Source organism: Lutjanus erythropterus, chromosome 3, assembly GCF_056507025.1.
Source record: "Lutjanus erythropterus isolate fLutEry1 chromosome 3, fLutEry1.hap2, whole genome shotgun sequence".
Lineage (NCBI taxonomy): Eukaryota > Metazoa > Chordata > Actinopteri > Lutjaniformes > Lutjanidae > Lutjanus > Lutjanus erythropterus.
Genome location: NC_139319.1, coordinates 9,655,326 through 9,681,878, shown reverse-complemented (window position 1 = coordinate 9,681,878; position 26,553 = coordinate 9,655,326). Strand labels below are relative to the sequence as shown.

General features: G+C 38.0%; 3 protein-coding genes across 4 annotated transcripts in view; 1 reads left to right on the top strand and 2 right to left on the bottom strand.

Moving 5' to 3' along the window:
• Window positions 1-10,412, bottom strand: part of trip10b (thyroid hormone receptor interactor 10b) — a 34,789-nt gene extending 24,377 nt beyond the window's left edge. Inside the window, exon 1 of one of the 2 annotated variants that reach the window (XM_084714926.1) lies at window positions 10,073-10,412. In XM_084714926.1, the coding sequence (XP_084571052.1) occupies window positions 10,073-10,096 (24 nt within the window). In that variant the 5' untranslated portion in view covers window positions 10,097-10,412. The remainder of the gene's footprint in view (window positions 1-10,072) is intronic. The other variant, XM_084714927.1, reaches the window with a different exon arrangement.
• A 2,321-nt stretch (window positions 10,413-12,733) lies between these two features.
• On the bottom strand, window positions 12,734-21,557 carry LOC146329657 (microfibril-associated glycoprotein 4-like). Its single transcript, XM_084714447.1, has 7 exons — window positions 21,433-21,557; window positions 21,154-21,365; window positions 20,019-20,138; window positions 17,769-17,989; window positions 16,126-16,222; window positions 15,793-15,960; window positions 12,734-13,198 (listed from the first exon to the last, which is right to left on the bottom strand). Exons 1-7 carry the CDS (start codon window positions 21,555-21,557, stop codon window positions 12,918-12,920), a joined length of 1,224 nt encoding a protein of 407 aa, XP_084570573.1. The 3' UTR covers window positions 12,734-12,917.
• A 957-nt stretch (window positions 21,558-22,514) lies between these two features.
• Window positions 22,515-26,004, top strand: LOC146329656 (P2Y purinoceptor 14-like). The gene is made up of 3 exons (XM_084712475.1): window positions 22,515-22,688; window positions 24,699-24,958; window positions 25,297-26,004. The coding sequence occupies exons 1-3, from the start codon at window positions 22,533-22,535 to the stop codon at window positions 25,907-25,909; spliced, it is 1,029 nt and encodes a 342-aa protein (XP_084568601.1). The 5' UTR covers window positions 22,515-22,532; the 3' UTR covers window positions 25,910-26,004.
• The last annotated feature ends 549 nt before the right edge of the window (window positions 26,005-26,553 follow it).

The window sequence follows — 26,553 nt, the reverse complement described above, 5'->3', positions numbered from 1 at the left end:
GTCATGTACTATTAGTCCTGATACAACACATGGTGTGGGTCCTGTAAGTGTGGTGCTGCTGTAATTTTGTGTTCTGGGTCTAATTGCTCTTGTATAATTTCTGATTTGTTCTAATCATATTTTAAACTATGTTTAATTATTTATTTTCTGTAGGTTTCTCTGTTTATCTTATCAGTCCTTGTGTTGCTGTAATACCCGTTTTCCTCTGGGGGATCAATAAAGGATCATCTGTCTAGAATTATTAAATATGATTTTTTTTTTTTTTTTTTAGGGCTAATTGTGTTGTACTGCTGTTGTTGTACTACTGTATATGTTCTTGTGTTGACATTTCTGTTTTGTTTTTGTGCAACTTTCTTTTTGTAAACTGTACTCAATATTTTGTCGATAAAGATGCATAATCTCTGCTTTCACCATATCTGATTTTCCTACAATACGTTGTTTACTACTAACAGAATAACTGAGAATAATAGCCATAGCAAACAGTTGACACTAATATAATTGATAAAATATTTTTGGTGAAGTAAACCTGTGGCACTGACATACACTGTAGGGCTCCAACAAATGATTGTTTTCATTTCTGAGTAATCTGCTGATTATTTTCTGCCCGTAAAATGTCAGAAAAGTTAATAAATGACCAATATCCTGAGAAAATCTGAAGCTGGAATGAGCTAATATTGGGCATTTTTACTTGAAAAAGGAACATAAATTATTAATTTTATGATTAAAGCAGCTATAATCAATATTTTATAACAATGTATGAGGTGTCAATGTGCAAACAAAATTACAGTATGAATGGGTCACTTGTAGTGATTGAACTGGAGAATATAACCACCTGAATCTGCAGCCTCCCTCGGCTTTACAGAGCTTCATAGAGAGTTTGAGCATATTGTTCATCTGTCCGGCCACAACTTTACAGATCTAGTTCACTCCCATCAATCTCATAGCCTCATTTTAAGCAGCAGGCCCTCTGATTTTTACACTACCTGCTCAGCACCAAATAACAGACAGACTCAGTTAGCAGCTGCCTGGTGCAGATAGTGAAGCATTTAAAAGATAAAGAGCCAGATATTTCCCTTAGGAGTTGGTAGAGACCAAAACCAGGGCTAAGAGAGAGAGAATATTGGACTAACGTTCACAGAAACACAGCTCTAAATGAATGAAAAGGTTGCTCCATAACTGCTGGATGTGTAAACAAGCGTGTGTTTGCTAGCAAGTTCACCTTATCAGCTTAACAGGTGCTGATACAGTATGTCAGTGTCGTGTTCAACAGCTGCTGGGAGAAGTTGGCCTTCAGGGTTTTCTGCCAGACGCCCCTTTTTTGGCAGAAGTCTTATTATTTTAGCCCAAACTGTGATTTTTCCTGCTTCCCCCTAAACCTACCCAAGATGGGCTTTCTGGAAGAAAGCCTTGAAGAATAACTTCTCCCAACATCTCTCCACACCTCGTCTCCACTGCCTGTAAGTGGTCAAACCACCTTTACATAAACCAAACACAGCTCTCTCTTGCTCAACCAGACTCCATTTGCAAAAACAGTAATTTAAGCTCACAAGACGCAGGGGTTACTGATCTTTCCCTGCTTCGATCTGTTAGTTGGTTTGTATTATCATGTGACTTTGGCAAATCCGAACTAATCTTTTTAAAACAGCAAAATCACACAATAACACACACAAACTAAACAATCGAGGCAGCAGCAGACCAGCAACCTCTGCGTTCTGCTTGTTAAAATGACTGATTTCATCAATGGAGTCTGGTTCATTTGGAGAGAGTGATATTCATCTTATTTATTGTCAGTTTCCTGTCATCTACTGTAGGTTATACACTGACTATCGAAACCTCCACAACCCCTCTTCAAATAATCCAAACTATCCCTTTAAACTGTCTCTGTCCCTCGATCGATTAAACTCTAATCAGATTTCTCACATTGCATCAGACTGTGGATCTGACACAAATGGAAACTGAAAGCCTGAGAATAACCCTAAACACACACACACACACACACACACACACACACACACACACTACAAAGGTGTAGTAGAGAATAAAGACAAACTCTCCTTTCAACATTCCTCCCTCGCTCTCTTTACACATTCAAAACACACACACACGCACACACACACACGCTCTCTCAAACCTGTTGGACAGGTAACATTTGTCCTCTCCGTCCCCACTGACTTACATCTACATGGAGTCAGGACATGCGGTAAACACACGCTGAAGGTGAGCGTGATCGCAAGAATTATTTGTGATTATACAAACACATCAAAATCTGGACAAACAATTAACAGGGTGGTTCTGTTGTTGTGTCTCTTGTGAAATACAAAGAAAGACTCCACCTTTTGATTGTTCGCATTGTCTGCATGTGTGTGTGTGTGTGTGTGTGTGTGTGTGTGTGTGTGTGTGTGTGTGTGGAGACTGCAGGGTCTTTTGGAGCCAGAGACATAGATATTGAGTCCTCAGAGGAGGGGGGGAGCTAAATGGAGATCATACGGTAACACAGTTAGAAATGTCCTGGATACAAGAGAGCTGGGAGGAAACAGGAGGAAGGAACAGGATTAGAAAACATTAAGAGGAAGATGAAGTGAAATAAACGTTATGACTACTACCAGCGAGGAGAGTGATCGAGATAAACAGATGGAGGAGAAACAACCTGCAAACACTGCTAATGAAGCAGGGATTAAAGAGCTTGTAAAGACTGTTTGAAGATATATTCCTGCATGAATTTGCTACTTCTGTTGCTACGCCCCATTACTTTACTACAGTACATCTGCATGTTTGTGTGAGAGGAGGAAATACTGATAGTGAGACATACAGGGTTCAGGAATGAGATAATCATTAGCTCAGTGTGAACCTCCGCCCTGTGACTGACGGTCCCAGGGGCCTCTACAAACCCTGGAACCAGTCGGACTAGTCCCACCCCTCACTGTGACGAAACACAGAAGCATGCGTGTGCTTCCTGATCCAGGACAGACTCTGGCTCACCTCAGCCATAATCAAAGCTACAAAACAGCAGGATTGGGTTGCACCAGCCACCCGTACATCCAGTTCTTCGCAACTACGAGATAGTTTCAAACATCAAGGCTTAAAGGTCGTGGCCGCTGAATACCTGAGTGATGTGTAAATTGGTTGCTAGGACACATCTGTTGTCCTGCTCTATTGAAAGCAGCCAACTATCTGAACAGGAAATCACTGCAGCGTCACACAAGCATGACTTCCAAAAATTTTAGGGAGGCGAATTCTAGTGAATTTTAGGGTGGGTTCACACCAGCCTTGTTTAATCTGTTTGAATTGAATCCTTGAGCATTCACACTCTTCATTAGGTTATTTTGGGTTGGTGTGAACGTCACACTCAAGCTTTGGTGCGGACCAAGCAATCGATCTCTGTGCTACATATCGAAGAGGTGGTCTCGGACCCCTGTCAAGTGAGTTCAGGAGCGGTTCATTTCTGGTGTGTGAACACCAATCAAACCAATCACAGAAGCGTGTCAAAATGTTTTCTCTTCCTGTTTTTGGTGACCAGTTAACTAGTAGCACAATTGATATCAAAATGCAGACTGACAGTGGACAAACCTGGGCTGCCGATGAAGTGAGAAATCCTTTATTTTATTCAGTTATTTAAATGAGCATTATATAGCAATTTTGTGTGCAAAATGAGTACAGCAGTCCATATAGGAAACTGTTTCCCCCTGCCCCCTCCTCCCCAGACTTGGGGAGCTCTGCAGGCTGCAGGAGCTCTGCAGGACGCACACAACATCGTAAACTTGACAATAACAAGCGAGGACAGGTCCTGCACTGTAAGTTGATCAGCTGTTTATAACTGTCAGTTGTCTGTCAATGTAAAGTTAAGCCTGTTACCCTGAAAACAAAAGCCCTCTTCTCTTGCTCAGCTTTAACCGTGATGAACATCTACGGCTTCTACGAGATTATTAATTATTTTTTTATGACTCATAGACAGACATTCGGCATCAATTTGAACCAGAATAGGACGACACTGTGGCTTCAGCGTCAATGTCAGTATTTCATATTGACATGTTTCCCTGATCTCTGATGACATATTGTGGTCATTTTATGATTTATCACAGTAAATATATTACAGTTTTCTCCTTTAAGACTGTCCTACGAGACATAACTCATATGTATGTGCTGTACTCTACAGTCTGCTGATATGCCCTCCAGATCAACACCAACATGAACAGAACCTGACAGTGCTCCATGATGAATGGTGTTGTTTTTTCACCTGTCGACTCTGTGGCCAATAATAGAACAATATTTCTATCACAGGACTTGTGTTTACAATTTCTGGACCCTGTGAATTTTGCTTTTGTGAACACAAACTGGACCAGTTGGATGAATCAATGTATTATCCTCGCACTGGTTCGACTCAGGACACGGACCTTAATGTGACCCGCCCTTCACAACTAGTCTTTTAAAAATGTAGGCATTACTTTGTTTTCTTGGTATATATGCATAGATAAAGAAATATATGTTTTGAAGTGGAACAAATCAGCTGATCATTGAGCAAAATGTTAGTGGCTTTATGTTTTGTGGTATTTTGTGTTGTTTTCCACCCATCCATTATCTTAAACCACTTATCCTTTGCATGGTTGCGGGGTGCTGGAGCCTATCCCAGCTGACATTAGACGAGAGGCGGGGTAAACCCTTCGCCAATATATCGCCAAACCCCATCACCAGACTGATGGTGGCCTGCTGATTAATTTTGACACATCACCCGACCCTGTCTCCAATCCATCACAGGGCGGACACGTAGACAAACAACCTTCCACGCTCACATTCACACCTACGGGCCATTCAAATTTTCCAGTAAACCTAACTTGCATGTCTTTGGATGGTGGGAGGAAGCTAGAGCACCTGGAGAGAACCCACACAGACACAAGGAGAACATGCAGACTCCACACAGCCACAAACCCTGCAGCCCTCCAGCCAGCCAGTGGGTTCAAGTAGAAAGAAAATAGTTCCTACATAAAAAAAAAATGCTCACAGCAAGGTCTGTGGATTATCTTGAGTAACCAGGCCATGATTTTTGGAAAGAGACACTGGTATCGAGTTTTTCAAATGGATTTTTTTGGTGCTTTTAGCACCACAAGCTGGATATCATGTAGTTCCATAATACTGGAGAGAAGGCAGACATCTCTACAGCCAATATCAATATAAACTCGGCACCTCACACCAAAACAGTCTAGATGGATAAAAAGGACTACAGGTAAGAGGAAAAACATGCATTTTGGGGGGTGAACTGCCCCTTTAAGACAAAGAAAAACTGCACATTTGAGCTGGAACAAGGTAATGTTTGACATTTATGCTTGAAAAACGACTTAGAGATCAATTATTATCAAAACAGTCGGCTCATATAGCTGAAATAATTAAAGGATGAATTGACAACTATTTTGACAATCTAAGTCAGGACTATTCAACTGCCAAACAGGAAAATCACTCAGGATTCATGGGACACACAGAATATCTTGTCATTTAATGGCTACAAATAAATCTTAGAGTGTATTGTTAATAGACATATTACTCAAAGCCCTCAGGAAAACTGGCAGAAAACTAGTCATGATTTGAGCTGTAGTTCTTTCATCACAGTAATGAATCCGTTATACAATAAACACACTGCACTTTATTATATTACTTGTTGCAGCTGTCAAAGTAAATAAATACTTATCTGTCCATTTGCTCTGGAAGTGGCAATTTTCACAATCAAGTTTACATCGAGTTTTAGTTTAGTTTTGAGAGACGTTCTGAAACTTGTTGTTAGCTTAGCTAATGTCAGTTTCTCTGTGGCCCACCGGGCAAGAGTGCAACGAGAAACTGGACTGAGTGAAAAGCAGAGAACTTGTAATCCTACTGCAGCCAGTCACAGCAGATTGGTGCTTTAAAAAGACATAATCAAATCATATTGTTTCAGATCATAAAGTGTAAGGCTCAGATGTTTCAAAGTAGCTCAGAAACAAAAACCAGTGTTCCACCAATACTCCAACACCACCCTCCGTGGTATTAAAAATGGTATAGAATATTGAGATTTTTCAATAATAATATATACTTTTGTTTTATTTGTCACATCACACACATATCAGACTGGCAGGCAGCCCCATTGCTGGCCATAGAAAGACTGAAAAGGACCATGTCCGGCCCACGGGCCACTAGTTGACTTTCCCATTCTAAATCACTTATCAAGCACAAATGCCAAAAGTTCACTGGTTCCGGCTTCTCAAATACGAGCATCTCCTGCTTTTGTTTGTCCAGCGTGAGAGTAAACTGAATATATTTAGGTTTAGATTCAACAAAACAAGCAACATTAAGACTAGAGCTGCAAGGATAAATTGATTATCAAATTAAACCCAACCATTCTAAAAATCAATCAATCGGTTTGAGAAGTTTTTCAGTGTAAATATTTTCTGTGACAGTAAACTCAATATCTTTGGCAAGACATTTGAGAACATCATCTTGAGCTTTGAGAAACATTGATAAAACAACTATTAATCGATTAATCAAGGAAATAATCGACTGATTAATCGACTATGAAATGAATCGTTACTTGCAGTGTGATGGGCCTTTTTTCCTCTATTTTCTTGCATTCGATGGACCAAACTATTGGTCGAATATTCCAGAAAATAATCACGTTATCAATTACTAAATAAAATAATTGGAAGTTACAGCACTAGTTGCAGATTTATTTTTCATGCCAGTGAATAATCGACTAATATATGTTTTGGTTTTCCCACAATCGAAGGACCAGTGTGTAGGATTTAGTGGCATCTAGTGGTAAAGTTGTAGACTGCAAGCAACTGAATACCGCTCGCCTCACCCTCCTTTTCATAGTGTTTAGGGGGAACTATAGCGGCCATGAAACTCACAAAAACACAAAAGACCTTCCCTAAAGCCAGTTCTTGGTTTGTACATCCTGGGCTACTGTAGAAAAGGATGGTTCAAGATGGCCTCCTTCATGGAGGCTCATTCTAAATTAATGAAAACTGAACAATCCTAATTTTCAGGTGACTATAAACTAATTAAAAAACACTTATGAATAGTATATTCCATTCCTGCCATACTCTTCCAATAAATCCCCGTAAATCTTACACACTTGAACTTTAAGTCTGATTAAGCCACCGTTTTTCGAATACGCCCCGAGCAGCAGCTGTTCACTGATTCTGAATTTCAACTCTTTCTCAACCAACACAGCAGCAGCATTAAACACAACAGCCTCACCCAGTCTGTGCTTAACTGTGGAATCATCTCAGAGGCACGTAGTCAGACTTTGACCACAATCACGGGAACATTTGGGGAAATAAGTCGTGTTTGCTCTTCATCGTCCAGCCACAAAACAAACCGTCATAAACAGTTTAAATCTGGATATTTTGTTTGTGCCAAAACACGCACTGCGAGCCGTCTTCCACATCCTGTGATCAGTGTCGAGCTGAAATTAGTGATTAGTCAATCGTCTGAAAGGACAAGAACTAGTCTGACAAGCGAAAATGCCAAACTTTCTCTTGTTTCAGCTCCTCAAAAATGTGAGGATTTCCTGCCTTTCTGTGACTGCATCAGGTAGTAAACAGGATGTCTTTAGGTTCTGGACTGCTGGTCAGATAAAAACAAACCATATGAGGACATAATCTTGTCCAATTTTGTAATTTTTTTTTACTAATTTCTTAAAGGGTTTGGCCTTATATTGATAATATATACCTACTGTAATTTAAGAGGACATGTCTTAGATGTTGGATGTCATTATTTCCTGATATGACCTAAGTGTCTTCTTTCCTGGTTTTAGAGGCTGTGTTACAGTAAAGTCACGTAATTTTCTAAACTTTCCAGGTTGTTCTAGCTGATCTGTTATTTCCATACACTCTGGCTTTTCTTCATTGTTTTTTATTCATTCATGATCAGGATAATTCTTTGCGGTGGTGGAAAGTTATTTACGCAGGCTATATTTACTTACTGTTTGAGGAAGTTCTCAGATCTTGAAAAAGAAATCTTCTAAAAGCAGAAATACCACACTCCATAAATTCTCTGTTACCAGTAAAAGTCCCAAAACAGAACTTATGGAAAAGTACAGAAGTAAGCCTATTATCAGTAAATTAAACTACTGAAAGTAAAAGTACTCACTGTAAAAAAAATCATACATGAATTTAGTGGAATCAACTAATCTTTTCTCACTAACTTTATGTAAATATGTTTTATTATATTATTATGTTTTATTTTATTCAAGATAGTTAAACTTAAATTGTCCTGTATTTATTTAAAAAACACTTTATCTCTTCAAGTTCTTCTAACTTGAAGAGATGATGTAAAAGCTTTAGGTTTACTGAACACATTTTCTCAAAAAAAAAAAAAAAAAAACTGAGTAAATATCAAGCTTATTTAACTAAAAAAGTTAAATAAAGTTCAAAATTCAGTCAACTACAAATTTTAAGGCAGACTGAACACTATCTCTTTAAGTTAAACAAACTGATTTTTTTTTTTCTTTTTTGATGTGCTCATGAATAATGGCTGCTTTCATAGTCTTATACTGTTATAGCATATTATATATCAAGGAATATGGTCAGAAAAAAATCACAATATTTAAAATTGTACATATCATCCAGCAATAATTTTTTGAATCCAATCAACAATTGAACCAGTATAGCCCAGTATATTGTTGTGTTACACGACACCAGACTACACAAAAGACATTAAAAAAGGTCTATCCAAAGACATTTATAAGTTTTTGACTCTGGGAAAGTGGGAAAAACAGTAAGAAGGACTCATCCTAAGTCCTAAGTCAACTTCCTCCTCTCCAGTACTTAGATATGCTATAAGCTAGGCTCATCTGTGTGTAATTCTGGTTAAAAGATGGTTAGAAGACGTTGCTGCTGGACCTTAAAATGACACATTTAGTCAAGTTATTTAATGTTAACAAAATGCTATCTAAGTAGCTAGCTAACAATTCATCTAAATTATTTTGCCAGTTAGCCAGAGTTCTGCTAACATTTGCTATCCAATGTAATTAGCTAGCTAACGACTTATGTAGATTAGCTAGCCAGTTGGCTAATGAGTTTTGTAGATTAGCTACTTAGTTAGCAAACAATTGATGCTGATCGATTAGTTGTTTGGTCCATAAAATGTCAGAAAATAGTGAAAAATATCAATCACTTTTTCCCAGCGCTAAAGATGACACCCTGAGATGCCTCGTTTTGTCCACAAAACAAAAATATTCAGTTTACTGTAACAAGAGGGCTAAAGAAACCAGAAAATATTCACATTAACACAGCTGAAAATTAAAAAAAATACTCAAACTGATTAATCGATTAACAAAATAGTTAACAGTTAATTCAGTTCCACTCTTTTAGCTTCCACTAAAACTATTTGGAGTCACCCTGAGGAGGCGCACCTCCCACTTTGAAAACCTCTGTTACAGACCAAGCGATCGATCGATTGATCAGGGAACTTTAATCATTAGTTGCAGGATCAGTGACCACTCCTTTTTTTTTTTTTTTAACTTTGAAAGCTGCTCAGTGTCTCCACAGAGGGCACTGCATGGAGCTGTTGTGTGGTGTGAGTGATGATGAGGAGGCTGCCTGACCTGATGAATGTCACCGTGTGTGATTCACAGCTGAGACACTGACCAGATGCAGTCATAAGTCACACAAATGAGCCTTCGTTAAGAGGACAGCCTGCCAGAAAACACCTCGACACCTCCTGAGAAGTGTTGCCACAAAGCAACAGCTCAGGTTCAAGCAGGCACGAAGGAGGACTGAGAGAGAAAAAGATGGTGGAGTATCAACACCTTTAGCCCACGGTGGATAGATAAGGTGGCCAGAGAGAGTAATAAAGCTCTCCTCTTTTCCCCTCTGCTTATGATAAGGTATGCAGCAGCAGGAGTTGCGAAATCCTCTGGCTGCAGGCTTAACAGAAAGACTCCTGCTGTTGTGTCAAGGCCTACCGTGGAAAAACAACAGTCCCGTGTACATATAATGTGTCGACGAAACACAATGAGCAGGGCAGCCTGCTCTTCAAGGTATTATTTTAGCAAAGACTTCTCCCAAAAGGCTCCAGCTTCTCCTGTGTCAGCTGTCAAACTTACCCACAGATCTGTTCCCCAGTCCATGTCTGCAAAAGTTCAGCTGGAGGATTCCTCTCTGTTGGGCTTTTTTTTAAAAAAAAAAAAAAAAAAAAACAGCGAAAGAAGCAAACAACCAGGTGGCGTTGGAGGAGGAAAAAAACTACTCCTGTCGTTACAAAGATTCCACAAAACTTTAGAGTCTCGAAAGCGGAGATGGCGGAGGAAATGTTTGGAGGAAGTCTACGCCTTCTCCTTGGCACGGACACGGCTGTCCTGTTTCTTCCAGCGGCAGTCAGCGAGACAAAAAAAATATGTTCAGGCGCTTTTTCCTGAAACAAGTTTGGGTCCCAGACAGAGAGACAGAGAGAGAGAGAGAGAGAGAGAGGCAGAGACAGAGAGAGACAGCGAGAGAGAGAGAGAAAGGGGGAGGAACCGGGTGGGAAAACCCGACCCGCGGTGTCTCTGTTTGTTTTATCTTAAAGAAGCAGCTTGAGGATATTTTCACCATAAAAGCTCCCGACAGCCGGAACCTTTAAATAAACACATGTATATATGTATATACACTGTACAGCCTATTACACCAACTCCGATTAAATCAACATTAAATTATAACTTAACATTAACTTATGTTTTAAAGTTTTAAATTATCTTAAAATCAAGAAAGATTAAATTTAAACCCGTCTTCAAACATTGTTAAAACCAAGGTCAAATTTAATTTTGTTGCACCAAAACTTTAGACTTTAGTTAACTGGGTCTTATGATGTGGCTGGTGGCATTTTATTCTTTTTTAGCAAGCTGGTTAAGAGTAACATTTTGTTACCTTATCTAGCAAAAAAATTTAATGTTTCATGTTTTGTTTTTTTACTTTTTTTTAGCAAGCTAACAAAGAATCTGTTGTTTTTGTTTGTTTGTTTGTTTTTAACTTTTTAGCTAGCAAACTATAATTTTAATTTTAAGTTAATTTAATTTAATTTTTAGGTAGCTAGCAATCAGTATAAGTTTTTTGGTTTGGTTTGGTTTGTTTTTTTGTTTTTGTTTTTTTAACTTTTAGCAAGCTAACTAACAGTATAGGGCTTGTTTTTGTTTGTTTGTTTGTTTGATTTGTTTCTTACTATATTGCAAGCTAGCAAACAGACATTTTGTAAACTTTTTAGCTAGCTGTTTGTTTTGTCATTGTTTTATTTTTGTTTTTTGGCAAGCTAGGAAAGAATCTAAGTTTTTTTTTTGGTTTTGTTTTTTTACTTTTTAGCAAGCTAGCAAACAGTATAACATTTTTGTTCATTTCTTTTTAGCTAGCTAGCAAACTATATTTTATTTTATTTTATTTTATGTTTTAGCAAGCTAGCAATCAATATAAGTTTTTTGGTTTGGTTAGTTGGTTTAATTAGTCTGTCTTGGTGCACCTCAGTTATAGGCCGTCTGTCTGTGAGTGAAGCTTGAATACACTCCAGTTATAACACTGCACCTGAGACAATAAACTAAAATAAATCATTAACTAATTATACTGAGCAAGCCCTGAATAAATCATTGCCCTGTTAAAGAATTTATGGGAGCTAATTTGTGCTCTGTGGTTTTTGTTCTTTCATGTCATTCATGCTCTCAACAGGGTGAATCCTTAACAGAAAGTTATTTGAGTATATTTAGTCAAGTGCTGTTACAACTGGTACAATTTTGCTGTCAGTCTGAAACTGTTAAATGATAAAATTGCAGATCTATTAGCCTAATGGCTCTTATACAGAAGCCCTGAGAAGCAAGTGAGAAAAAAAAAGCATTCTGGTGATCCTTTACCAAAGACTGATCTAAATACTTTTCTCTCCTGTGTTCATGAGGTGAACAAAAAGAGTATCTTTCTATTTGTCTTCTGTGAAACAGGTGAGGAAAGGTTTTGGCAGATCTTTTTGTCAGGATCATTTTGTGATTTTTTTAAAGAGTTTGTTGTTGTAATACTCGTTTCAGCCACAAGAGGCTGAAGTGCACCATTACTCCATGTTTTAACTAAGACTAAAAGCATACATGTTTTTATCCAGGTGAGTTTTAAGTTCTCTCTGAGCCATAAACACAAGGCACATATATTGAGTGTTAACAAGTTATTTAATGTTACGCAAAATGTCATGTAATTGTTTTGGCTACCCTTTTTTGGTGCCTCTGTAGATATAAATGGCTCATTCTGAGGTGACGAAAATACGATTCTTATTTTCAGGTGATTGCAGACTAATGAAAACATATGAAAAATATATTTGATTTTTGCCATAAATCTTACGCACTGGACCATTTTAGGTTAATTTAGGTCAGGTTTAGAAATTGAATCACAAATTTTCTCCTCCTCTTCAACCAGCACTGCATCACTCCATGTTTTGACTTGCATGTGTGAGGTGATGTCTGCCTACCTGTTGAGACCACACCTGTCTGTCCCGTAAAGGCAACACAAGGGCGACACCATGTGTTTGGTTTAAATACATCTTGTCTGTTATTATCCTGCATGTGCACCAGAGAAATGGTCAACCCTACCACTGCTGCTACTACCAATAATAATAATAATAATAATAATAATAATAATAATAATAATAATAATAATAATAATAATAATGATAATAATAATAATGAAACTGTAGTAGCAATAGTATTTATTTATATAAAACCACAAAAGGCAAGATAACAAATTAAAGCCTGAATAAACAAAAATAATCTGGTAGAAAAAAAAGAAGAACATGGGAAGCAGATGCATTCAGCCTATTGAACTAAAATATTCTGACAGATTCTAATTTTGGTATTTAAGGAACAACACAGGTGCTGGAGACGATGCTCCGCCATCATCCCATCTCTCCTCACCTGATGCAGGGTGACATATTTATATAATCTATTTAATCTACAGCTCATTATTTGTACACGAACACCTAGTAGTTGATCTGATCTTCATAGAAATAGCCTTGAGGGAGTGATTCCAGCCTTTAAATGCATGCCAAATGACGTGGACGTTCTCGAATCCGATGGCACCATTAGGCGCGTACATGCCGTTGGGGTTGGCCATGTGGCAGGCGTTGTACCAGAATCCACCCAGAAAATGCTGGCCACAGTTTTTATCCCACGCGTCCTGGTCTTTGTCGAAGGTGGTGAACTTCTTGTTGTTGTGATTTGACAAACTGTCCCCTAGAAATAAAGGCAAAAACAATGTTAGCTGAGTTGAATTATTGGATCTATTAAATTCAGAAGCACTCACTGCTCATCCTGCTGCTGTATCATCATTTTGCCAGAGGATGATTTAAATTACCATTTTCGCTTTGATAAGAATCTGAATGTGAACTTCAGCACAGCGCTTTAAAAAGAGGGTCCAGACTGGTAGAGGAGCAGTGTGTCAGACAGGCAGAATCAATTACTTTACTAGAAGATTTGAAAATAATAAAGTGCCAAGGGGCCAGACGTTTACATTTCCCATGTCTGACCTAGAAAGTTAGGAATTTAAATGTGTAAAACAATACACCTTTTTCCTCCACTTTATTAGTTTTATCAATCAGAGAAGAAACATTATGTACAAAAGTGCAGAATAAAAAAAAACAATGCACCTTTCTGATCCTAAATTAGGAATAGCTTGTTGTTTAAATGAACACAATGTTGCACTGAACATTTTTTTCTTTCACTTTGACTTTAATTCCCTCTGCTTAAACAGCCCGAGTTCAAACTTCTTAAAATAATAAGTCTCTGTGATTAAAGGGACAGTTCAGCCCCAAATCAATAGCACATATTTATAATTTTCCCCTGCCTGTAGTGCTGTTTGTCCATCTAGATTTTTTTGCAGAGTTTTGGAGATGTCAGCAGAAGAGTCTTCTCTTCAGTATAATGGGACTAAGTGGCACTAGTTCTGTGCTGCTCAAAGCACCAATAACATATATTAGAAAAACTCAACAGTAATGTCTCTTTCCAGAAATCGTGACCTAGTTACTCAAAATAATCCACAGACCAGGAAAAGAAAGGAAGAAAGTAGTGAATGAAACTGCTCACAACAAGGTCTGTGGATTATCTTGAGTAACCGGGTCATGATTTCTGGAAAAAGACTCTGGTTTTGAATTTATTCTGTGCTTTGAGCAGCATAAGTCAAGTGCCATTTAGTCCCATTATATTTGAGAGAAGACAGACATCTCTACTGCTGAAATCCAAAACTCTGCAACTCACACAAAAAAACTCTAGATGGATAAATAGCGCTACAGGCCAGGGTAAAAAATATGTGCTTTTAATTTTAGGGTGAACTGTCCCTTTAACAACAGACATAAACAGGACCTGCATCCTCTGTAGATAGATTCTTATTTTTCTGTAATTATACACCAACTCAAATGAATATTATGAATATTATATTCCATTTCTGCCAATGAATCCTTGCAAATCTTACACAGTGGACCTTTTAGTGTCATAAAAGCAGAGACTAATAGTAATTTGCTGTGAAGATTTGAAAACCAAGAACATAGGGGGCAGATGCATGCAACCAGGTACCTGACCTTAATTTATACAATTTGTTGGTACCAATTCAGTGGGAATAACACAAGTGACATGAAATGCTGATTTATTCTGAATTATTTAGCACTTTTAGGGACTGTGTGTGACAATTATAAGGGTTTTTTTGGAGGGGTAAGAAAAGTTTTTTTCATCCTTGTTTGATATTTTATTTCAGCCCTCTCCTGAGACAGTTTATTGTCTAAAGATATAAAAAAGAAAACATTATAAGCAGCTGTATTTTCCATCAATGAAGAAAACATATAAATCAACAAATGGTTAGATTTTGAGATTTTGAGCGCTCTCTGCATTTTATCTGATATTCAATAAATGTTTTGAATATGTAGACCTCTGTATACACTGATAAAGTGCCCGCTAGACTGGCCCAATGTCCAAAACAAATGATAAAGGACCCTCTAGGGTGCCCTTTGAGTCAACAACATATGATGAAATGCCTTTTAGATTGGCTCAATGTCCAAGAGGGTCCTCTGAGTGCCCTATCACTGCAAAAATGTGGTAAAATCCTCTTTAGAGGGCCCTTCAAATGGACAAACTGTGAGCCCTTAGAGCACCTGTTGAGTAGAAAAACATGAGTCCAAGACAAATGATAAAGTGTGGTAAAGCCCCCTCTAGAATGACAAAAGGAAGGATGCAAAGAAAATGCCAATACAGCTGCAGAGGGCTGTCCTTTTTCACAAAATGAAAGATATGATTTAGCCCCTTTACCTCACTTGGCGGCTGAACACTGTCTTACCTTCACAGACTGGTTCGTTTACTTTATAAATACCAAAGCTAAAGAAGGCGTCTAAATAAATAAATGGGCTGCACATGCACACTTTTTAAAAAAAATGATCAGAGCATTTTGGAAAACACACTTCTTCCCAATGAAAAAGCCTTAATGTGTCATTTTTCATTCATCTGACAACAGTTTAATTTGTCTCTGGAGAGCCACATTTTCACTGGCATCACAGAAATCAATATGAGCTGTCGTTATGGTTTTCTTGCCTGTTCGTCCACAGTATTACATCCAGCTTTATAAGGGCACAACAAAACTTAACTTGAAAAATAAAAGATTTAAGGATCCATTTTATATCCCCCCCTGGCCTGCTGCTGGATATCAGTCTTGTTTCTAAAACCCGCAGTAGGGATAAAGGAACCTTTTTCATTAAAAACATCCTGTATTTCCTGTAATATATTCATTCATAAGCCTTATTCAAACCTAAACCTCCCAAAGTAAAGATCCGCTCAGTGATACTCACCTGCTGTTCCTCTGACATAGCTGCCCAGGTTAAGCTGATATCCTGTGTTCTCGCTATCGATTGAGAAGGAGGAGTACAGGGCGTACGCCGTGTCTCCATCAAAGGCCTCCATGTCAACTCGCAGCCCATTCTTCTTCCTCATAGTCAGCAGAAAGATGTTTTCCAGGCCTGAAAAGGTGCACAACGATTTTTATTTTGTTTTACTTTCCCTCCTTTCTCCCTCACACTGTCCCTCAACCTTCGTCTCTCACACCTTGTGCTCCGTCTCACCTCCAGATGGAAAGCAGCACAGACTCCATTTTTTTTAAATGTATTTTTCCCTCAAGAACTCACCAAGCCAATATTCTCCATCCACATTCCCAAATCCAGTCTTATAGTGGCTCCAGGGCCTGAAGAAGCTTTCAGTCCCGTCCAGCCTCCTCTGAAACACCTGAAAGGGACAATCAGAAGAAGAGAGAGAGGTGAAACATGTATTTATTTACTATTCATTTAGAATCCAATTAATACTAGACATTATTGGCAAGATGAGCAATTATAGACAACTTTTTCTGAAAGCTTTTAGTGTCAGCCAAGCAGAACTTTGATGATTGTCTGAAACTGGGTTATATATACAGTGAGCTTCTCAGTGCTCCTGTATGTTCACCAGCTAGTTGATCATTCTGTCGTTTGGTGATGGGTGTAGGCTAAAGTTTTATTGATCTCAAAGTGAGGTGGATGAGATTAAAAAGAAAAAACAGACAAGCGAAACAAAGAGCTGAAACTTTTCTTTAAACACATTGTCATTTGACCCGGTGTTAAAGGAATAGTTTGACATTTTGGGAAATGTATTTGCTTTCTCACTGCAAGTTACATGAGACGATTGATGTGAGCTAAGCTGGAGTCAGCAGCTCATCTTATACCATAGTCTGGGTGAATACTCGATTCTGATTGGCTGCAGAGTGTTTTTGTTTCACTGATAATGGACTCCTACTCAGTAGTTTGAGTGAAACTGTTCACTGTTCTTAAATGTGCCGCCGACAGTCTCAGTCTGTATTTAAAATGAGTAACCATAGCAACAGAGTCAAGGCCTCCGTTTAGTGCAGGGGTCTGCAACATTTACGATCAAAAGAGCCATTTTGAGCCAAAGAAGAAGAAGAAAAAAAATGTGTCTGGAGCCGCCACTATTAAAATCTCTCTTTACCCTGAAGACTTCTCTTTTTTTTTTTTTGATTTGTCATCCAAGGCTAGCTTATTGTGTTTCAAGAAGATGACCAAATTTAGAGGAAAAGGCGCCGAGCCATAGACAAAGGCTCTGACACACATTTTAGTTGAGACAACTTTTTTTTTAAATTGGTGTATAGGCTATATATGTGTACAGCTGGATAATAGTTGAATAGTTGAGACAACTCATAATTGTAAGGTAAAGTACTGCAATGGATTTTTGATATTTAACTTTTAAGCTCTACTTCGACTTCTGAAAAACACTTTAAAAAGTTATGATGACCTATAATCTTTAGTTGAGGTAATTTACTTTTCTTCTTTAAATAAACTTCAATCTCTGAGTTTTAGAAATTAAAAGAAATGCAGTTCAGGGAGCTGTGAACCTATTTTTTCATTATTTTGGTGGCTGAAAATTAATTGAAAATACAAAAATTTTAAGCATAATTTACTTTCACTTTTTCTAAATACATATTTTGAGGGAGTTCTAAAACTCAAAGGGTTTAATATTATCAAAGGAAGAAAAGTAAATTATCTTAACTTGGTGAAACTTTTTCAAAAGGATTTGAGTTGGGCTCATAACTCAAAAATCTATTGAAAAACATTGCCTTGAAAGTCTTCTCGATAAATGAAAATTAAAAATGTTTTAATTTTTTTTTTTTTTTTAAATCCATAAAATCCAAAGCCACAGGGAGCCACTGGAGAGCGGTTAAAGAACCGCATGTGGCTCTCATTGTTTAAGATTATAAAAACCTGATCAAATAATGAGATGTACTAACAGTCCATCCGCCTCCGTCAGTGTCCATGTCACAGTAGACCTTCAGGGGTGCGGTGGGACCTCCAGGATAGATGGTGTACACTCCACTGGGGGTGGTGTTGTCATTGCGATAGATGTCTTCACAGTCGATGGGCAGAAAAAATTGGGTTTCAGACTGACCCGAGGCTGCAAGAACCAGCAGAGCTGCGAATAATGATACCTGGATGCAAAAGAAAGGAGATCACTGTGATTACCTGTATTCAAGTACTGTACCTGAGCTACTTGAGTATTTCCGTTTAATGCAGTTTTATACTTCTACTGCACTACATCTTAGAGGCAAATATTTAGCTTTTCACTCCACTATATTTGTCTGACAGCTTTAGTCACTTGTTACCTCCTGTCTGATGAAAGTCACGTGTCTCCAAATGTGTTGATTTTGAATATTTGATAAACTGAAGGATTAAGTGGTGTTTCATGGGTTCAGAAAAATTCTCATCCTTCTTAAGCTACATAAACTCCTTAAAACCCTCTTGGATTAGCTGGAAAATGCATCATCGCAAAGCTGAAAACACGGGTGTTTTTCTGAACTCATGAAAAGTTGACTTTTTAGAAATACGTGGTTCCCACAGGACAGCAACGCATAACAGCAACATAAACTACCCAACAGTATATAAAGCAGCTAAAAATTAACTTATTCTTAAAAATCTGTCAGTAAAATGCAACATACACAACAAAGCAGCTGTAATATTGATCCAGAAACATCAGATGTAAGAGTAAAACACTGATATTTTATTGCACAATCAGTGCTTTTGATTCTCTGAGTCCATTTTTCTGATAACGTCTGCAAACATAATTTGCAGTCGTTTTACTTGTAGTGAAGTATTTTCATAGTGTGGCAGTAAAAGATCTACTTCCTCCACTGCCTGCACTATTAAGGGACTATTATGTGCACTTTCTGCTGTTCTATAAGTCACATGACTTGTGCATTTTTCATTGTGCAGACAAATATCCAGTTACATCACCGCACAACAGTTGCAACATGTGGGGTTTTCCTGCTGGAGGAGTCTGCAAACGTCCCACTGGATGTTTGCATTACAGCTGTGTTTATTATTAATCTGAGCCTCTCTGGAGCAGAGGTTGTTAAATCAGGTTTGGTTAAATAAAATTAATTTAATCTACAAAACTCTGAAATACATTTACATCTATTCCCTGTGCTGACTCACTGGACATTTGAATATTTAATTTTAATCCACTGTTGTCGTTTGTTTCAGTGAGTTCACAGGCCTGAAGTCTGGAAACAGATAATCTGTGTTCAGTGGGACTGAGAGTGTCCTGTTAATGTATAACTAACAACACTATAAAGTCCTCAATAACATAACCAACAGCACCCATGAATATGATTTATAATGATAGACAGAAATAGATTATGGATGTCATATTATAGTTATTAAGTTATATATCACATTATTCATTAAATAATTTTACATTTATATTGATTAATTCAACTTCTTGCCTAGAGAGGTTCATGGCACTCTGTCAGACAGTCTGTGAAAAGTTTTCAGATTCATTCATTTAAATCATCATGCATAAACAATATATTTAAAAAATATCTTTATTTAATTACTTGTTTGTTTTTTATGTTTGTTTGTTTTGTTTTTTTTTAACTTAGAACAGGTTTCATAGTTCAATGGCCAGTATTTGAATTTTTATATCAGTTAATAGATTCTGTTCCGACTTGAATTTATAACTTTTACTGTCCTTTTTGTTTTTTTGTTTTTTTATTAGGCCTATTTTCTGTTTTCAGATTTTTTTTTAAATTGTATATTATTTAAAATGTTCAGAATCCACATTTTATTTTATTTTTTAAGAGTGAAACACACTCTTTTCATGTATGTGGTGGGTATTCTTTGTTTACATGGTGCAAATATTTTTAATAATACATTTCTCTTTCACATAACTAAATAAAAGGCTACGTCAAATTATTCCAAGGGACATAAATGAGGCAGTGGGAATATTTTCAATCTTCTAATACTAATAATATTATTAACACTAATACTAATCATAAAAACCTGCACCATTCCTCATTATCAGCTCATTGTAAGAATGAGTCATTAGATCAACTATTATAAAATCAGAGCTAGTTAAAGTAGGACCACATCTTTTCAGTGTCAATAAAATATAAGCAGCAGTGTTAGCTATTATGAAAGAAATAATTTGGTTTAAATGTTAGATTGTTTTCTGCAGCTTGCATTCAGTCTGGTTGAGCTCTTACCTGCATCATCATCGTCGTCATCACAGAGAGGAAGGTCGACGGCTGAGTTGAACTCTGTCAGGTCAGACTGGTGAAGTAAATCTTGGTGCGCTGTTTTAAACAGTCTGTGTGGGGGCAGGTCTGCAGAAAACATGTGACACTGACAGACTTTACTCACACACACCTACACTGTCATAAACTTTATCATTATTATTCAGGGATTTATAGCAGCTGAGATCTTCACTTCATTGTTTCTGAAAGTGGTGGTTTTACAGATTTGAGTTATTCTATAATTACACACATATTTGCCATTGTGTTTTTAATGCACATTCTGATAACTTAAATTTGACAAGTTTAAGGCACAAAGGAGAAAAAAGAGAAAAAAGAAATTAGGAAAGAGTAAGAAAAAGGGTATTTAGAGTTATCTTCCTGATACTGTGGGAAGGTAATGAAACTTTTTAATAACATCTTAAAAGGTAATAAATGTAATAGAGTCAGAATATTCTAAATGCTCCAAACTGTGGAAAATACACTGGTGGAATTTGCACTCATGAGTCATGACCTCAGTATGTGAGGTCCATGAGATTATTCCTTATCTAGTTAGTCATTAAAAACCTAATTACCCATTTTATAGCAAAACTCAAAAGCAAAACAAGAATACAAATATTTTGCGAGCAAACATGCATCCAGTGTACTGCAGACTCCTTAAACAAACATCAACAATGACAAAGAGATGACTTCTAATATGTGCACAACTGGGGAAATCCCAGTTTTAACTTAAAGCTTTATGCAACAGGTCCTGTCCTGTGTGGAAACCCCACAATCTCACACAACTTCAGTGTCCACACAAACAAAGGCACAACAATCTGTAGCAATACTGGAATGTTCCAGACCCTTTTCTCAACTCAATACAGCTTTATTTATACAGCCCCTTCCATACACATGTGGCCAGAAGTGCAACAAAACTGTGACAACACAAACAAAAAATAAACAGAACTAAATAAAAAGATCTAAATATTTCAATAAAAATATACCAATATATTAAAAAACAATAAATAAAAGTCAATAGAATGAAAAAAACAGGGATAAAAATAAGGCATGGGTGTTGTCTAAAAAAGTTTGTGTCTGGGATGGGAGGGGTCAGCTACAATCTTACCTGGACGCCTCAGGGTCCTGGAGGCGCACAGGTCCTGCAGGGACGGCAGATTGCAGCCGATCACCCTTTCAGCACAGTGAATAATATGCTGCAGTCTGCCCTTGTCCCTGGCAGAGGCAGCAGTGTACCGGATGGTGATTGAGAAGGTGAGAATGGACTCAATGATGTGATGTACAAGTGCACCATCATCATCTTTGGCAGGTTGAATTTGACTGCCACAGGAAATACATCCTCAGAAAGTCTATGATCCATCTGCAGGTGGAGTCGGACACACTCTACTAGGAGAACTTGTCCTGTAGCAGAGCCTGGATAACAATGTTGAGAGAAGAGGTGAAGTCCACAGAAAAAATCCTGGTGTAGGTTCCTGCAGAGTCCAGGTCCTGAAAGATCAAGTGGAGAGCCATGTTCTTGGTATCTCAAAGGTTTTCAGTAGAACTATTTGTGTGTTCAAGATAAAACCCCCTGAAATCTGAAAAGGTTCTCAGTAGAACCCCCTGCATGAGTTCTTGTTAGCGCCCTTAGAAGGTGGAACTGTTGTGGGGAAGCATTACACCATAGAAGTGTTCTCTGTAGAACCTCTCATAGAGGGTTCTGAGTGAAATATCTCCAGTCATTCTGAGTGAAATCTTTCCCATGGTTCTAAGTATAGCCCTTTATGTTGGGGTCTAGGTAGACCTGTCTGAAAGAGTCCCAAGTGGAACCTTTATAAAAGGTTCTACCAGAAACCATAAAATGTTTTTCTATGACGTAAAGCCAAAAACCCTTTATGGTTCTAGTTAGCACTTTTATTCTGCTTATCTTCTGCCCAGAGTCATGAGAGTTTATCTTGGAGGGATCTTTAATGTCTGTAGCAAATTTCAGCCAGTAGGTGTCAAGATATTTCAGTCAAAACCAAAAATGCCATTCAATGTGTCACTAGAGGAAAAGTCAGAGTTTCACAAAAGTTATTAGGCTTCTTGAACATCCGAACCAAATCTCACGTGAGTCCATCTCATACTGTTGCTGTTGTAGTGTTGAGAACCCACTGACAGAAATGGCTTTTCATACGACTCTATAATGTGACTATAAAGTCTGTTCAGTGGTAACTGTGGTCTGTTCATCGCAACTAAACAGGAAGATATAATGTCACCCAGTGATGATGCACAACTCAAATCATCACCACATCAGCCATTTTTCCACTGTAGCAGAAGAAAGCGCAGACAACAGTTTATTAGACACTCACACTGACAGGTCAACGGCACAAGTATTTAATCTTCTCTTCTTCTTCTTCTTCTTCTTCTTAAATGTTACTCATTTTATATTTGATATTACTGATGGTGTGTTTTTGCATATTTGCCGTTCTGTAATTGGGGTTAATCTGTGATAGATCAACCAGAAAAATGAGTGACCAAGGAAAAGCAGAAGCAACCTCTTTCTTCAACCAGTCGTCGGTCACAAACCAACCTGAAGTCAACAGTTCGACTAAGTGTGATCTGGTCACACACAGCAGTTCAGCCCATCCCTTCTTCATGACAATCTACATTCTCGTGTTTCTGGTGAGTTTCCAAAATTCTCATCACTGACTATGACACAACCTTTGAAGACTGAGGCAGACATTTCAAAGAGGTACTGCAACAACATGCCTTTGAGCTGTAAACTAAATTGTATTACTGTATTGTGATGAAACGCATCAATGCTGTTGTTAATTTTGACGTTTCTTGGTAAATGTATAAAAAATTGTAATTTCATGGGTTGAAAATGGCTCAAAAGGCCCCCACTGTTTTAAATCATCCCGAGCTTTGCAAGTCAAATGCTGAAATACATCATGAAATTTATATAAAAAAGAACATTAACCTTCTAATCAGAGTTGGGTGACCCACTTCCCCAAGCCCCTGCTCAAGTGTGAGTCTTTGAAACAGTGCTTAAGTTTACACCATTTGTTTATAACCCTTTACTTAATATCTTTAGATTAGCCACTTTTGTTGACTGTTTGACAAGGGTTCTTTGTAAGACTATGGATTCCATTCAGAACCCTTTTCATTCAGAGAACCTTTTTTAGAAGAAAGAGTTCTTCAAGGATTGTTGAAATCCTTGAAGATCTCTTTTGTCAAGGGTTCTTTGTACCATAAAAGGGTTCTCAGTTGAACCCCCTGGGTACGTTCTGAAGTACCTCTTAAGTGTGTTCAAGATAAAACGTTTGGAATCTGACAAGGTTCTCAGTACAACCCCCTTGGCAGGTTCTAGATAAGACAATTAGAATATAATAAAGGTTTTTGATAGAATCCCCTTTGTGTGTTCAAGATAAAACCCTAGAATCTAAAAAGGTTCTTGGTAGAACCCCTTGTGTATGTTCAAAATAAATTACCCCTGGAATCTAAAAAAAATTTTTGGTAGAACTTTATTGGTGCGTTCTAGATAAAACACGTGGAATATAAAAATGTTCTCAGTAGAATCCCCTTTGCGGATTTTAGAAAAAACACTTGGTATGTAAAAAAGTTCTCTGTAAAACCTCCTGGGCGGGTTCTTGTCTGCACACATAGAAGGTGGAACGGTTGTGGATGGAACTCCCAGAGAGGGTTCTGGGTGGAAACATTTTGATCTTCTGATCAGAGTTGGGCGGCCCACTTCCCCAAGCCCCTGGTCTTGAGTGGGAGTGTATGACACAAGGCTCAATTTTGCACAATTTGATTATAGCCCTGTATTTAACATCTTTAGATTTTGACACTTTTGTTGGCTGTAAAAGCACCACCAGTCTGAATTCTTTACCTTGATGATGATCCCTTGATAAACAGCAGAGCTACAGCTACGTACTGAAACTCACATGTGCACACACCTGAGAGTCTCTCAGTCTCTCTGAGTCACTAGCGTTAGCTCAGCTGGCTGAAATACAGGTTTAATAGAGGAACTTTAAATAAAAAAGGGCCACAAATGTCTTTCTAGTGACTGTCAAAGCTACTGCAGACTCTGTGTCTCCAGGACTTCTCTGTTTCCAGTGTTTCCCCGCAAAAATGGAGAGTCTGACAACGGCTGGCCGTGGTTGGTTAGCTCTGGGGTGGGTAGATCCACCTTGTTTTCCCTAATTGATTGATAGAGTTAATCTGAAACAAGGTTAGTAAACTCTAGGGCACATTTCAATGTGTTGGATAAACTGATTTTACTTTGCTCTATGTCCCTGGTTAGCTCTTACTAATAGGTGGCACTGCTACCCTATGAGTGAGCGGTGATCATGAATGTCCTGTGAATGTCCCACACCCTGCCAAACTTCTCTGAGGCTTTGCCCACTTTTTAGCATTGTTACTGTACCGAATTCAAGGGTACTATATCAGTTCAAATGTGAATGGTACCCAACATTATCGTATATATAGGTCCTGGTAAGCTGCTTGAAGAAACAATTTACAGGCCCATGAAGACACCAGCCTCCAGAAATAGTATAATGATTGTTTGTTTTGGTTGAGTCCAAACAAGTTCAAAGCATAAATAATGATTACTTTAATAAATTTGATTCACATTAATTAAATTGGGTAGAAAATTTGAATAAGAGAACATTTGTTTATCTCAAAACGAAGGTGAGTTTCCTCCTCAACGGCTACATCATGAAGTTTTACTTCTGCCGAGCTCAGCAGCAGGCGTCCAGCAGCATTATGGTCTACCTGAAGAACTTGGCAGCTGCTGACTTCCTGCTCTGCCTGTGTCTCCCTGTCCGCATCATCAACTACGCCAGCAACTCTGTCATCGTCCGCCTGGTCTACTGCAACTTTGGCACCTGCACCTTCTTCCTAAACATGTATGCCAGCATCATGTTCATGGGCTACATCGCTGCTGACAGGTAAGGCAGGGCTGGGTGGGCAATGTGGCATTGTGGGTATATAGAGTGGCTGTGATCTTCTCGACATCTCTTGTTGCATTAAACACACTCATAATTTACTTCACAATTTCACCAGTACTGTTCATGTCCACATACAGAAAAGAACAAAACTCCTGAATTCAAAGTAGTGGTCTTTTGAGTACTTCTTGGATGTCAAGCATATCACACACTGGAATTATAACGTCAAAAATACAAATTTCCAAGTTTCATTTGAGGATAACAGGAGGTCAATGCTGAACTTCAAACTGAGACAGTTATTTGTTGAAGTTACGTACTGATGATGCCTCTCCTCTCTGCAGGTATCTGAAGATTGTCAAAGGAACTTCAGGAGGTCACATCCTGCAGACGGTGCATGCTGCTCACATCATCTCCACTGTAACCTGGGTTTTACTCCTGGCCATGATGAGTGGCTACATGATCATGGCTTTCCGCAATCTGAAACCTTTGACCTCGGTCTCAGAGGGCTGTGAAGTCTTATATCAACAGGGAGAATTCACCCTGTGCTACAAAATCATGCACACACTCTCCTGCTCCACCTTCCTGCTTGTCCTTGTCTCTCTGGTCTTCTTCTACTACAGCACCTCTCGCAGGGTGTCACTGGCGCAGCAGAGACAGCCGGAGTCCTCCACCTCCAAGAAGCTCAAAAAGTCAAAGAAGAATATGTTAGTGCTGGTCTGTGTCTTTTGCTTTTGCTTTGTCCCCTATCACCTGGTTCGCCTCACCAACACTTACCTGAGGAGGAATTGTTCATGGAGAAAGGTTTCCTACAACCTGATGGAGCTGACCATCTTAGTGTCAGTTCTCAACATTTGCCTGGACCCACTCATCTACTTCATCTTCTCCAAGGCACTCAGGACAAAGCTTAACCAGGAAGTGGAGTCCAGAAATACTTACTGTACAAACAGTGTCTAGGTGAGTCTGGCTGGACTGGAGACCCCAGTGAACAAATGCATCCTCTATAACCGACGATGGCCAGTTTGACGAGGAATACAGTACCAAGGTCAAGGAAAATATGGCCTGTGTCAAAACTGACCACATATGACAGTTTAATGTAACGTTAAGTCACAAAAACAAATGTCACCTTTGCTTTAAATGTGACATAATTAACTGAATGACAATAGTCATCAACCTTCATAAAGACTAAGGTGTTACCTAATAGTGTAACAAAAACTAATGAAGTAACTGTATAAAAATATATGTATAACAAATTAACTGTTCAACTGTTCAACAAATATAATAAAAAACAGTATCATAGTGACATAATGTAATAACTGTGTATAATGTGATGAAAAATGTAAAAGAAAAAAGTAAAACTTAAAAAAACTATTATAAGCAAGTTTTATTTAAACTCATGTAATAATTACATATAATGTAATAATGTATATAATATAATTTTTAATAATAAAACTGATATTGAGCCCATAATGTAACAACTGTCTTATTTTATTATGTTTTGTGATAGCTTTTACATTTCGATTTTATTGTTGATTTGAATGTTCAATTTTCTAACTTTTGCATTGTTGCCAGCCAAAATGTATTATTTTTTTTGTTTTGTT